Source organism: Squalius cephalus (genome assembly GCF_949319135.1).
Source record: "Squalius cephalus genome assembly, chromosome: 24".
NCBI lineage: Eukaryota > Metazoa > Chordata > Actinopteri > Cypriniformes > Leuciscidae > Squalius > Squalius cephalus.
The window spans coordinates 26550512-26563608 of NC_137145.1; the positions used below are offsets into that span (position 1 = coordinate 26550512).

At 37.8% G+C, this 13097-nt stretch overlaps 1 protein-coding gene across 4 annotated transcripts in view; it reads right to left on the minus strand.

Annotated features, from left to right (window-relative positions):
* The window catches only part of syk (spleen tyrosine kinase), a 36269-nt gene that overhangs the window by 16568 nt on the left and 6604 nt on the right, over positions 1-13097 (minus strand). For 2 of the 4 annotated variants that reach the window (XM_079862190.1, XM_079862187.1), the window contains exons 1-2: positions 5316-5537; positions 614-1047 (exon numbers count right to left, since the gene is read on the minus strand). In XM_079862190.1, the coding sequence (XP_079718316.1) occupies positions 614-1015 (402 nt within the window). In that variant the 5' untranslated portion in view covers positions 1016-1047; positions 5316-5537. Of the gene's footprint in view, positions 1-613; positions 1048-5315; positions 5554-13097 lie in introns of those variants that run through there. The other 2 variants (XM_079862189.1, XM_079862188.1) reach the window with 2 other exon arrangements.

Sequence of the window (13097 nt, forward strand, 5' to 3'; positions counted from 1 at the left end):
CCCCCTTAATGCAGCGCAGAGGCGACTAAATGTTTTCACAATTGCTGCAAATGCTCTGTAATCCGAGCTGCTAACACACACACATATACAGGAGCTCTTGAAGCCCCGCCCCCTGTGCCAGGAGCAGCAGCTCATTTGCATTTAAAGGGACACACACGAAACGACGTGTTTTTGCTCACCCTAAACAAGGGACAATTTAAACATCCTGTAAAAAATATCTGTGGGGTATTTTGAGCTAAAACTTCACATACACACTCTGGGGACATCAGAGATTTATTTTACATATTGTAAAAAGTGTCATTATACCACCCCTTTAATGAAAACGGATAGAGTTCTAAAAATCGTAGTTCGCACAACAACTATAACGATAACGGCACGGTGAAACCATATTGTCGCTGGAATCCCTTTCAGAATGTTTTTCCCCCAGCTGATGAACAATAAAAACATTGACAGCCAATCAGAATCCATCCTACTGTAAAGAGCTCGAGCATTTAAAGTGACAGACAACAAAACTAGAGAGCTGCTTAGACAACGATCTAAACAAGATATCGTCCGCTGGTGTGGACGATAATATAGTTATCGTTATGCGGTTATACTTTAAACTAACACCAACCTGTAAATTCCAAGTTTGTTTGACATACTGGCGGATGAGCTGCTCTTTGAGGTCTTCAAAGGGACCCACTTTAGGCTCAGTGCCCCGTGGCCGGTTAAAGGGCCTCTTCAGCAGGCACACGAGCCCGTCAGACTCCTGCGAGTGGTAGTCGATCACATCGATCGGGGTTCTGTGTGACTTGCCCCCTGCGATGGCGTACATGTCGTTGATCTCCCTCTCGATGGTGTAGTGGTAGAGCTGGCGGCCGTAGGACACGGAGAGCGCGTACCCGCCGAGGAAGCTGCGGCTCTGGCGGAGCAGGTACAGCCCGTCGCCCGCGCCGCCCTGACGCAGGTACTCCTCCGCCTCCTCGCGCGTGATGTTGCCGAAGAAGTACGGCAGCATCTGCACCTTGTCCACCATGACTGCAAAAAGCCTAGAGGATCGCTAATGACCTGCGAAAGGACAATGTGGAGATCATTTCTATCATATTTTTTGTGAAAAATCATTGAGGCTTCAATCACACACATCCACACGTGTACTGTACACATTTAAATAGGCTTCAATCTAGAGATTTAACCCTGTGACGATAATGCCAACCTTATGGATGCCATTTAATGAATTCGCTTAATAAAATACTGTTGTAAAGAAAACGTATGGCCTTAATATAAAAATTTGTTGGCTACACTCATTGTCAAAAATTGGCTACACTTTTGTTGGCTGAAAATGATGGGTTGTTTTAACCCAATTTTGGGTCAAATATGGACAAACCCAAACGTTGGGTTAAAAATGTAATTTAAAATTTTGACCCAACGTTTCGGGTTTGTCCATATTTGACCCAAAGTTGGGTTAAAACAACCCAGAGTGTATGTGGACAATAAGACATTACAGACTAAATGTTATGCCTAACAACTGCAATTAAAAGAATCAAAACTAAAATACTGGACCAATGTTCATTTACATTATACAGGTGTGTGTGTGTGTGTATATATATATATATATATATATATATTCTTACCTTACAAATGTATATATATGTTATATATATAGGCTATATGTTATATACACGTTATATATATACACATGTAATATATACATGTGACCCTGGACCACAAAACCAGTCACATGGGTAAATTTTTTTAAATTGAGATTTATACATACGAAAGTTGAATAAATAAGCTTTCCATTGATGTGTGGTTTGTTATGATAGGACATTATTTGGTTGAGATACAACTATTTGAAAATCTGGAATCTGAGGGTGCAAAAAAAAAATCAAAACATTGAGAAAATCTCCTTTAAAGTTGTTCATTTATGTTCGTGATAGTGCTGCATTCACTCACAAAAATAAATGTTTTATATATTTACGGTAGGAAATTCACAAAATATCTTCATGGAACATGATCTTTACTTAAAATCCTAATGATTTTTGGCACAAAAGAAAAATCGATAATTTTGACCCATACTATGTATTGTTGGCTATTGCCACAGATATACCCGTGCGACTCGTGACTGGTTTTGTGATCCAGGCTCACATATATATAATTATATATTTAAGTACTGAGTAATATTAAGCAACTACATGTACTCACTATAGGGTTAGGGAAGGATTATGATTTGGTTGAGGGTCAGTTGCATGTAATTATGCATAATTTACTGTTATTACTATGGTTAGTACATGTAACATATGTAACAAGGACAATAAAATAAAATGTTACCCATATTTTTAGTGAAAAATCAGTGAGGCTTCAATCACACACATCCACACGTGTACTGTACACATTTGAATACAATCTAGAGATTTAACCCTGTGACGATAATGCCAACCTTATACAAGATGCCATTTAATCATTTCACTTCATAAAATGATGTTGTAAAGAATATTAATATTGAATTTTTTAGGCTGTTGTACTGTAGGCATAAGACATTACAAACTGAATGTTGTGCCTAACAACTGCAATTAGCCATTAGCGTAATACATTTTTAAAGAAATAAAATATTGGACCAATGCGGTAATCATTCTTTTAGCGATTTACTTTATTACACACTTGTCCCTTTGATGCATTCTGTTGTCTCACACTCTTTCACACTGTTTACTAATTTTGTGTGTTCTTTAATTCTGTCATCTTTAGTGTTTCATTTGAATCTATTTCTTATCATTTTTGTGATATGATCACTTAATGTATTTTAAATATAGAGATATCAAATCAATATGCATTTTGTTTATTTCCTTGTTTATTTATGTATTTCCACTACAAGTAAATGAATTGGCATAATCTGAATTGGCAAAACATTTCCAGGAGGAAAAACTTGAGAAAACTCAACTAAATGAGTAAACTAAACCTTTGTTTCAAGTCACAAATAGCCAAGACAATGGATTATTTCAAGTCAATTTTTTTTGAAAACGCTTAAGCTTGAGTTCAAAATACAAAACTTGTCACGACAATTAGAGTTAAAGAGAAGAAAAAAGCTCAAATGACTTAATCTGTTATTAATGTTTCCCACATTTTCTACAATAGCAAACTATGAAATAACACAAAAATGGAAGAGTGAGAATCATTTAGTGATCGATACAATTAAACGGATCATTACAGTCTGTCAAACAGGAGTTTCTTATCAATGGTTGTTTCACCTTCACCACCATGTTCAAATCATTAAAAAAAGATATTTTTAAATTTATACGTAGCCGTATATATATATACAAAATGAATTTAAAGTATTTAAGATCAAAAAGGTTTTGAGAGTCTTTCCAAACCTTTGACTGGCAGTGTATTTTATTTAATTTGTAGCAAAAATTTTCTTACAAAGTAAATGACACAAAGTATGTGTGTGTGTGTGTGTGTAAATGTATGCAAATTTGAAACTCTAACTTGTGTAAGAAGTTAAAAGATGAACGACATGCGCCTCTGAGAAACTAGTTCACGCAGAAAGAGGAAGCGGTCAAGTCTTTTGCAATAACATTTAGACTCTACTATAACTTAAGCCCATTCCCAGCATGTGTGCTCAAAGATGACTACTACTGCAACTATACAAGTCAAGGTCACACAATTAAACACTTTACATGGAAATCTCAGATCTCATGCTTCAAGAGAGAAATTGCCAAATTGTTCAAAAACACTTAGAAAATAGTGTAGCTTCATTATAATCATTATAAATAAAATGTAATCATGCTAACTCATAACTAACAATTTATCTCAGCAATATAACCCCAGTTCAATCTCCTTGTATGATATATCTTGATTTAGACTTCTGTTATATGGTCAAAGCGAGCCAGATTACAGTCTGATCAAATGAATGACTGAAATACAGTACGCTGTATCAGCTTTACATTGTGCTACATTTATATTCATCATGCTTCGTTTGTTTTTCTTTTAATTTTCCCATTATAATGCAAAATGAATGTGCCTGAAGTACAAAATGAAGCAAACAGAAAATACATCCTCTAGCCCTTTTACTAACTAAAAAGCAACCTCAAACACAAGCGCTAATGCAAAACCTCAGGGTCTCGTGTTAATGCATGAAAGAGAAGCGAGTCGAGTAGAGCATCAAATTCAACCACAAAAGATTCCATAAAGAAGAAGACATGGTCAGGTTATTGCAACCAAACAGCAAAATGTGATGTTTGTAATGGAAAATTAGTTTCAGCTTTCTGAGAAAAGCAGAAATCCATAAAAGCAACAAAGCCGTAATACAGCATTAATAGCCACTGGTCAGATGTGTGTTTAAATGATGTAATTTGGGGATTTTAGTTCTACAGGTCTAAGGCGTTTTGGTGAGATATCATAAAATGTTATACTAAGGTGTATTATAATGGCAAAATTATATTATAATAGTTTTGTGTACTATATTAACATTTTATAAATGTCTTGCTTCTTGTTCTATAGAAGAGCTGTGGACTATAATATGAAAGGATTTCTGACATTTTTTAAATCCGTTTTAAATGATACAATTCTTTCATCATAAATTATAATATATAATAGCAATTTGATAACATTATAAGTGAAGTGTTAAAAAAATCAGCATTTCTTAGTATTTGTTATTTTAGGTTTGTCATTAACATCTTTGTTGTACAAGTTTCAAAACCCTATAAATTTCGAATTATTTCCAGGTTAGAAATATATTTTAAATAGCAACATTTACATTGTAGTCTCCCACCTTAGTGTGTGATTTTTTTGGTTTTTGCCAACATGCAAATGTTCCAGATTTTTGGAAGTAATCATTAATAAATTATTGCTGAACTTTTAACATATGCATGAAATAAGTTTGTAACTTAATAAATCATTAAAGACAAATAATTGCCTTCTTTAAGAGAATTGAGTCCACGATTAGAGAAACATCTGATATTTCTGAACAGCTTTGCTTTTAAATTTACTTCAAAGTAATAATGACAGATCAGTTATTGCCACAACAAAGTGCTGTCGCATATATTACACAGATCATTTAAAACGTTTCTTTTCCCTTTTATTTTCACTGTATCAGAAATAAATGAAGATATTAGAAAATTATAATATTTATGATGATCGTTTACAATTGTATAATATAACATTGCATATGAAATATTCAAAGAGAAATCATGTGAAACTGTAATGAAAAGTATTTCATTGGAGGTTTTTTTTGTCTCACATCAATAATTTAGACCACTTAATTCACTTCGCCTTATGAATTTGTTCAATTTAACATCATACTTGAGCACAAAATCGGACGTATACGTAAAACATATTCTTACCTTACAAAGTGTGTTGAACTCCCCTCACTTTGGACAAGGACTACATAGCATGTTCAAATTGCTCTAACTGAACAGGATGTGGTATGACCAAAAACTCAGTGGATAGTTCAAAAGAAGCTGTCGATTCGGGAGCACTTACTTCTGTGAGAAACCGTGAGCGTACACTGATGTGTGCATTGCTTTTTCAACTTTGTGTTGCTGTTATTGAACTAACACAAACCTTTTTACTTCAGTAAGTAAATGGAACTATTTGTAGACTTCCTCATTTTAAGAAACTTCTGCCTACTTCCTTTGCTATTTTTTTTTTGTCCTATCTTTAACTTCCCCCTCTCTCTCAGAATGAAAACACTCAATAGCAAATATTTAGTCCAGGAGCAGCCATGAGCCTTGCTCAATTTTTTCATTTCCTATAGTTTGCATTGAACAAACATCACATTGTACAGTTTGTAAAATTCCAGATGTATTACAGTCCTGTTCCCCATGTACATACCATGTACTTATTATACTAATTACAATAATTGTGTAATAACTAGGTACTAACGCTGAACCTAACCTTAACCCATAACCCAGTACTTTCTTAAGTACACTGTAAGGGCATGTACTGTAAAATAAAGTCAAAATCAAATCGCATGATTTGTATAGTCCCAATTTAGGTGTCTTCAACTACTATGCATTTACATTTAAATCAATAATTTGATTGTGAACAAACATGTTTCTACATTGTACTTATGTATTCATCAGAATAGACCAACTTCTAATATGTACACATCCATTGAGTTAATACTACAGTATAATATGATAACAACTAAGCAATGCTTTGCTTAACAATTAATAATGATGAAGCACTTTATTTTACAGGCAAATTCCCCATGTACTTATTATAGTAGTTGCAATAATTGTGTAATAACTAACCCTGTCCCTAACCCTAACCCATGTAGTTACCTTATATTACCCAGTATTTTCAGTGCATGCCACTGTAATATAAAATGCAAGCGATGAAATACATACTGTAACTGATGGAAAATGCAAGCCCCAACTGTTGCACATACAATTAAAACCTGTAAAATATAGCATGAAGCATGAAGTGTGTGTGTGTATTAATCTGCCACAGTGCTGTACGAGCAGATGTGTTATGTGGTTCATTGAGCTGAACCCAGCTGTGAATTGCCTCCGTTGTTTACTTTAGTTCTGAGTGTTCAGAGTTACACCTGTTTGCCCGTCAGTCTGTGATTATATACAACTGTGATCATCTTAATAAACATAACAAATGCTAAAATCATACACCTTATGTTGCAAATGCCAACACAGAGGACTGTTTGATTCCAGCAACAGAGAGAAATGCCACACAGCTTCAAGAACAACCATCTGAGAATTTCGCAACTGACTGACATTTAAACCCTGAGTCGCATTTTAAGCTTCAGAATTGCATTTTAAAGCAAGGCTTGAGGCTCTGCGCTCTTGGAGGGAAATCATTTCTTCAAAACTCACTGCATTCTATTCAAATATGTTTCAGGCACAGCATATCATGATTGTAGGGACCCTGCAAATGGTGGCCGCCGTTGATTTGGGATTCTGGACATGCGCTCGAGGTCTTTCGCATGCAGTTCTCTTGTGCCTGTAGTATATTTTTAGAGAATGCGGTGAGTTTTGAAGAAATCAAACTTGTTTTGTGAAGTTTCATCTGTTCTCAGCAGAGGGCGGCACAATGCCGAGATCAACTGGAACGCCTTCATAGCAACCACATCTGTTGCTGTGGTTAGCAGTCCTTTAAAACTGATCAAAGTTGATCTTATCAGACCAACACGTACTGTATCTCGGCCTTCAGTCTGTTATCATTTTAATGTTTGAAATCTCCAATGCAAATATGATTATGGACAATTTTATACACAAGCTAAATTGATGATGACACTATTGGCTTTACAGCGAATCGGATTTGTTTCATAATTCACGAATTTTGCAACATCGACTCTGCGTAACACATTAATTTGATGGTCCACTTTAGACATTGTACTAACTACAAGTAACTTGTCAACTAACTCTCATTAGAGTATTAGTAGACTGTCTGCTTAATATCTATGAACACTTTATTGTGATGCTCCTCAACAGACATTATACTGACTATAAGTAACTTTGCAACTACATGTCAACTTAATCTACTAACACCTAACCTGACAGTCTACTAATAATCTAATGAGAGTTAGTTGACAAGTTACTTATAGTCAGTAGAATGTCTAAAGTGGACCATCGAATTAGAGTGTAACCCAACACAACTGTATTGAATCAACACTGAATTGACTTGATCTGAATAATGACACTATCGTCTTCTGTAGAGCTGCTGAATTTGAATTTGTCTAATATTTGATGATTTTATCACCGTGAAGGTGCTTTGAAACAATCTGTATTGTAAAGCACTGTATAAATAAAGGTGACAACTTGAAAAGCATCTTTTGTTTTAAAAAAAGCATCTTATTGAAACTTTTCAATAATTGTTTTAGACTTCAAGCCCCCATTGTCCACAACAATATTTGAAGGCCCCCTCACTTACAGTTTCCACTGATAAAATATTTCATAGCTTGGCGGCATAACTAGAAAGATGTATATTCATTATAAAAATAACCAAATAATAAGAAATATTTCGATTTTTAGTTGTTCTAGCTTATTTCAAGCTTGTTTGGTCTTTTAAGTTATCTTGAGGCCCTCTAGTGGGCCCCGGGCCCCGGGTGCAGAACTACTGCTTTAGATTTTGCTTAAAAACTCGTGAAATTCGGTCGTAAAGTCCTAGTCATCAGCCATTAGGCATAGGCAAAACTTGGGGATAATTAAGATGTGCATAAAACAAATGTGCTAAAAACTTGTAAAATATTGTACATAAATACTGTACATATACTGTTGAGCCGAACATCTTAAAAATGGCACTCTACCCAACAGGAAGTCGGCCATTAAGGGTTTTGTGAAAATGAAAATCACACAACTTTTAAATACTCCTCTTAGAGGATTCATGATGACCAAACTTTTTATGTTTTTGTATGAAGGTTCCCCTTAGGCAAAGTGTTTTCAATCAGGATTGCAAGGCACCATAATGCTATGTCTATCGATAACACTGTTTATTTAGTGGTAAATAAATAAAACGGGTCATGACATACTTTATTTGAATTTTCCCTGAGGTCTCTGTAAAATGTGAGTAAACATTAGGTTACTCACATAACCGCGGTTCTCTGTAAACAGAGCGAGTGTGTGGAAGAATAGACCGTTCACAGGTCATCATAATGAGCTGATTCCCTTCTCTCACAGTTTCTGCAGCTCACACAGTAAAGAATATGTGCAGGTCAATGCATTCGGTTCCCAGGAAATTGCATGAACTTATGAAATGTAAACCTTCAAAGACTGTGGAAGTGAGGTTTGCTTATACGCAGCAGACAGACATCATATCACTTCTCTCTCCGTCCTTGACAGAGAGCCTTGATTGGCCAATGTCTGCAAAACAAATAAGGGATGCTGGGAAACAGGAGGGACAGAGGCAAGGGACGGCTATAGGTTTCTTCTGGTGCTGATTGGTTGGAGGGACGGCTATAGGTTTCTTCTGGTGCTGATTGGTTGGAGGGACGGCTATAGGTTTCTTCTGGTGCTGATTGGTTGGAGGTACGGCTATAGGTTTCTTCTGGTGCTGATTGGTTGGAGGGACGGCTATAGGTTTCTTCTGGTGCTGATTGGTTGGAGGGACGGCTATAGGTTTCTTCTGGTGCTGATTGGTTGGAGGTACGGCTATAGGTTTCTTCTGGTGCTGATTGGTTGGAGGGACGGCTATAGGTTTCTTCTGGTGCTGATTGGTTGGAGGGATGGCTATAGGTTTCTTCTGGTGCTGATTGGTTGGAGGTACGGCTATAGGCTTCTTCTCGTGCTGATTGGTTGGAGGGACGGCTATAGGTTTCTTCTGGTGCTGATTGGTTGGAGGGACGGCTATAGGTTTCTTCTGGTGCTGATTGGTTGGAGGGACGGCAATAGGTTTATTCTTGTTCTGATTGGTTGGAGGGACGGCTATATGTTTCTTCTGGTGCTGATTGGTTGGAGGGACGGCTATAGGTTTCTTCTGGTGCTGATTGGTTGGAGGGACGGCTATAGGTTTCTTCTGGTGCTGATTGGTTGGAGGGACGGCTATAGGTTTCTTCTGGTGCTGATTGGTTGGAGGGACGGCTATAGGCTTCTTCTGGTGCTGATTGGTTGGAGGGACGGCTATAGGTTTCTTCTGGTGCTGATTGGTTGGAGGGACGGCTATAGGTTTCTTCTGGTGCTGATTGGTTGGAGGGACGGCTATAGGTTTCTTCTGGTGCTGATTGGTTGGAGGGACGGCTATAGGTTTCTTCTGGTGCTGATTGGTTGGAGGGACGGCTATAGGTTTCTTCTGGTGCTGATTGGTTGGAGGGATGGCTATAGGTTTCTTCTGGTGCTGATTGGTTGGAGGGACGGCTATAGGTTTCTTCTGGTGCTGATTGGTTGGAGGGACGGCTATAGGTTTCTTCTGGTGCTGATTGGTTGGAGGGACGGCTATAGGTTTCTTCTGGTGCTGATTGGTTGGAGGTACGGCTATAGGTTTCTTCTGGTGCTGATTGGTTGGAGGGACGGCTATAGGTTTCTTCTGGTGCTGATTGGTTGGAGGGACGGCTATAGGTTTCTTTTTGTTCTGATTGGTTGGAGAGACGGCTATAGGTTTATTCTGGTGCTGATTGGTTGGAGGTATGGCTATAGGTTTCTTCTGGTGCTGACTGGTTGGAGGGACGGCTATAGGCTTCTTCTGGTGCTGATTGGTTGGAGGGACGGCTATAGGTTTCTTCTGGTGCTGATTGGTTGGAGGGATGGCTATAGGTTTCTTCTGGTGCTGATTGGTTGGAGGTACGGCTATAGGTTTCTTCTGGTGCTGATTGGTTGGAGGTACGGCTATAGGTTTCTTCTGGAGCTGATTGGTTGGAGGGACGGCTATAGGTTTCTTCTTGTTCTGATTAGTTGGAGGGACGGCTATAGGTTTATTCTTGTTCTGATTGGTTGGAGGGACGGCTATAGGCAGGGCTCCAAACTGCGACTAAAATGGTCGCATTTGCGACCAAAAATATTTATTTGCGAGTGAAATTTCTGCCAAGGTCGCCATTGGCGACAATACAAATTTACTCCCTTTGATTGTAAAATTTGCATCCTACGTGCATGTTTTATAACCAGTAGCCTATTGTAGGGGTGTGCGATATGACGATTTTTGATCATGGACGATTAAAATGTCTCCACGATCTGCTTTTGAAGAAATATCGTAGAATCGTGCAATCTAGTTGCTGTTCTTGCGCCTCTGTCCCAACATACTGAACAACGCGACGTATATTCACATAAAATGTTAACGCAGCGGAACGGGACACTGCAGTTCACAAAAGTTAATAATTTGCATGTGCTGTAATGCCTTGTCGGTTAAACATTTAATTTGCGTGCTGATGCGCTGTTCTAACGTGTGCGTTTCTCAGCGCGTACATGTGAAGCTCACATGCACTAAAAGCCTGTCTACCAGGCCTGGATACTGGACTAAGTTATCTTTCGAGTCTTATTGTGCTAATACTGTTAAATACACACAAGGTTTACATAAACAAAGTCGGTTATGTCTAAAGTGAAAGCAAACTTGAGAAAATTGAGAGAAAATCTGCTTGTCAAATGCGTGTATATTAGACGCGTCGCGCGCAGCTCTTAAAGAGACAGTAGCAATTGTAAACACGCTGCCGCTTGTTCTTAAAGGGATAGTTCACCCAAAAATAAAAATGATCTCATTATTTACGCACTCTAATGTTGTTCCAAAACTGTATTAATTTCCTTCTAATATTTTCTAATATTAACAATTTGAAGAATGTGGGTAACCAAACAGTAGCTGGTCCCCATTGAATTCCAAAGGAGAAAAATATACTATGGAAGTCACTGGGGTACATCAACTGTTTGGTTACCCACATTCGTCCAAATAACTTTTATTTTCAACAGAAGAAAAAAAAATATTCAAGTTTAAAACAACTTGAGAGAGTAAATTATGACAATTTGAATTTTTAGAACTATCCCTTTAATGTTAATGAAACAACAAAATGCAAAGAGAAAATTACTCACTGCTCTTGACTGATAACTTTAATAGTAGCTTTAATAAGTATCAATTTATAATTTATACAGTGAAGTCTATGTTTTGTTTTATTTTCATATTTGTTAATTTAATTACTTTCTTCAATGCTACTGTTAAATACACCTGCTGTAGCTGAAAACAAAACACTCTTTATTTCATTTGTATATTAAGTTGTGTATGTGTAATGTTTATCTTTGATCTGAATATTTAATAACAAAGAAAATAATGACTACATTTTTTATCTTCGCCCCTTTCTGCCATTCTTTTTTATTTTATATTTTGTTACCTAAGGCTTTGTTTTTAAATATGGACATTAGTTTGGCTGTAATGCTCAGTCACAAAATAGTAAAACCAACATAAAAAAGAATCGTGATAAAATCGTGAATTGTGATTTTCCTGAAAAAAATCGTGATATGATATTTTTGCCATATCGCCCAGCCTATCGCTTCATTTGTTTTGTTAACGTCATGAAATGAGATGCTTTGCGTGAACGTTTCACTGAGTGAAAGCGCCAATATATGAACTTATGAAATAGTTCATAAGTCGGAAGTGACATTCAGTTACCAAATAAGCTCCAGTTCCCAGAACATTCACAAGATGAAAATGCTGAAACTGTAAGAAGAGGAGAGACATGCACACAACAGGGTGACTAAAAGTAAGTGCATTGTTATGTGGCTCTTAAAAAAATTATTTGGCGCCTGTTTTTTTCCCCTATAGGAGCCATTGGCTCCTTAATTGATTTTTTTGTTTGGAGCCCTGGCTATAGGTTTATTCTTGTTCTGATTGGTTGGAGGGACGGCTATAGGTTTATTCTTGTTCTGATTGGTTGGAGGGACGGCTATAGGTTTCTTCTGGTGCTGATTGGTTGGAGGTACGGCTATAGGCTTCTTCTGGTGCTGATTGGTTGGAGGTACGGCTATAGGTTTCTTCTGGTGCTGATTGGTTGGAGGGATGGCTATAGGTTTCTTCTGGTGCTGATTGGTTGGAGGTACGGCTATAGGTTTCTTCTGGTGCTGATTGGTTGGATGTACGGCTATAGGTTTCTTCTGGTGCTGATTGGTTGGAGGGACGGCTATAGGTTTCTTCTGGTGCTGATTGGTTGGAGGGACGGCTATAGGTTTCTTCTTGTTCTGATTGGTTGGAGGGATGGCTATAGGCTTCTTCTGGTGCTGATTGGTTGGAGGTACGGCTATAGGTTTCTTCTGGTGCTGATTGGTTGGAGGGACGGCTATAGGTTTCTTCTGGTGCTGATTGGTTAGAGGGATGACTATAGGCTTCTTCTGGAGCTGATTGGTTGGAGGGACGGCTATAGGTTTCCTCTGGTGCTGATTGGTTGGAGGTACGGCTATAGGTTTCTTCTGGTGCTGATTGGTTGGAGGGACGGCTATAGGTTTCTTCTGGTGCTGATTGGTTGGAGGGACGGCTATAGGTTTATTCTTGTGCTGATTGGTTGGAGGGACGGCTATAGGTTTCTTCTGGTGCTGATTGGTTGAAGGGACGGCTATAGGCTTCTTCTCGTGCTGATTGGTTGGAGGGATGGCTATAGGTTTTTTCTGGTGCTGATTGGTTGGAGGGATGGCTATAGGTTTATTCTTGTTCTGATTGGTTGGAGGGATGACTATAGGTTTCTTCTGGTGCTGATTGGTTGGAGG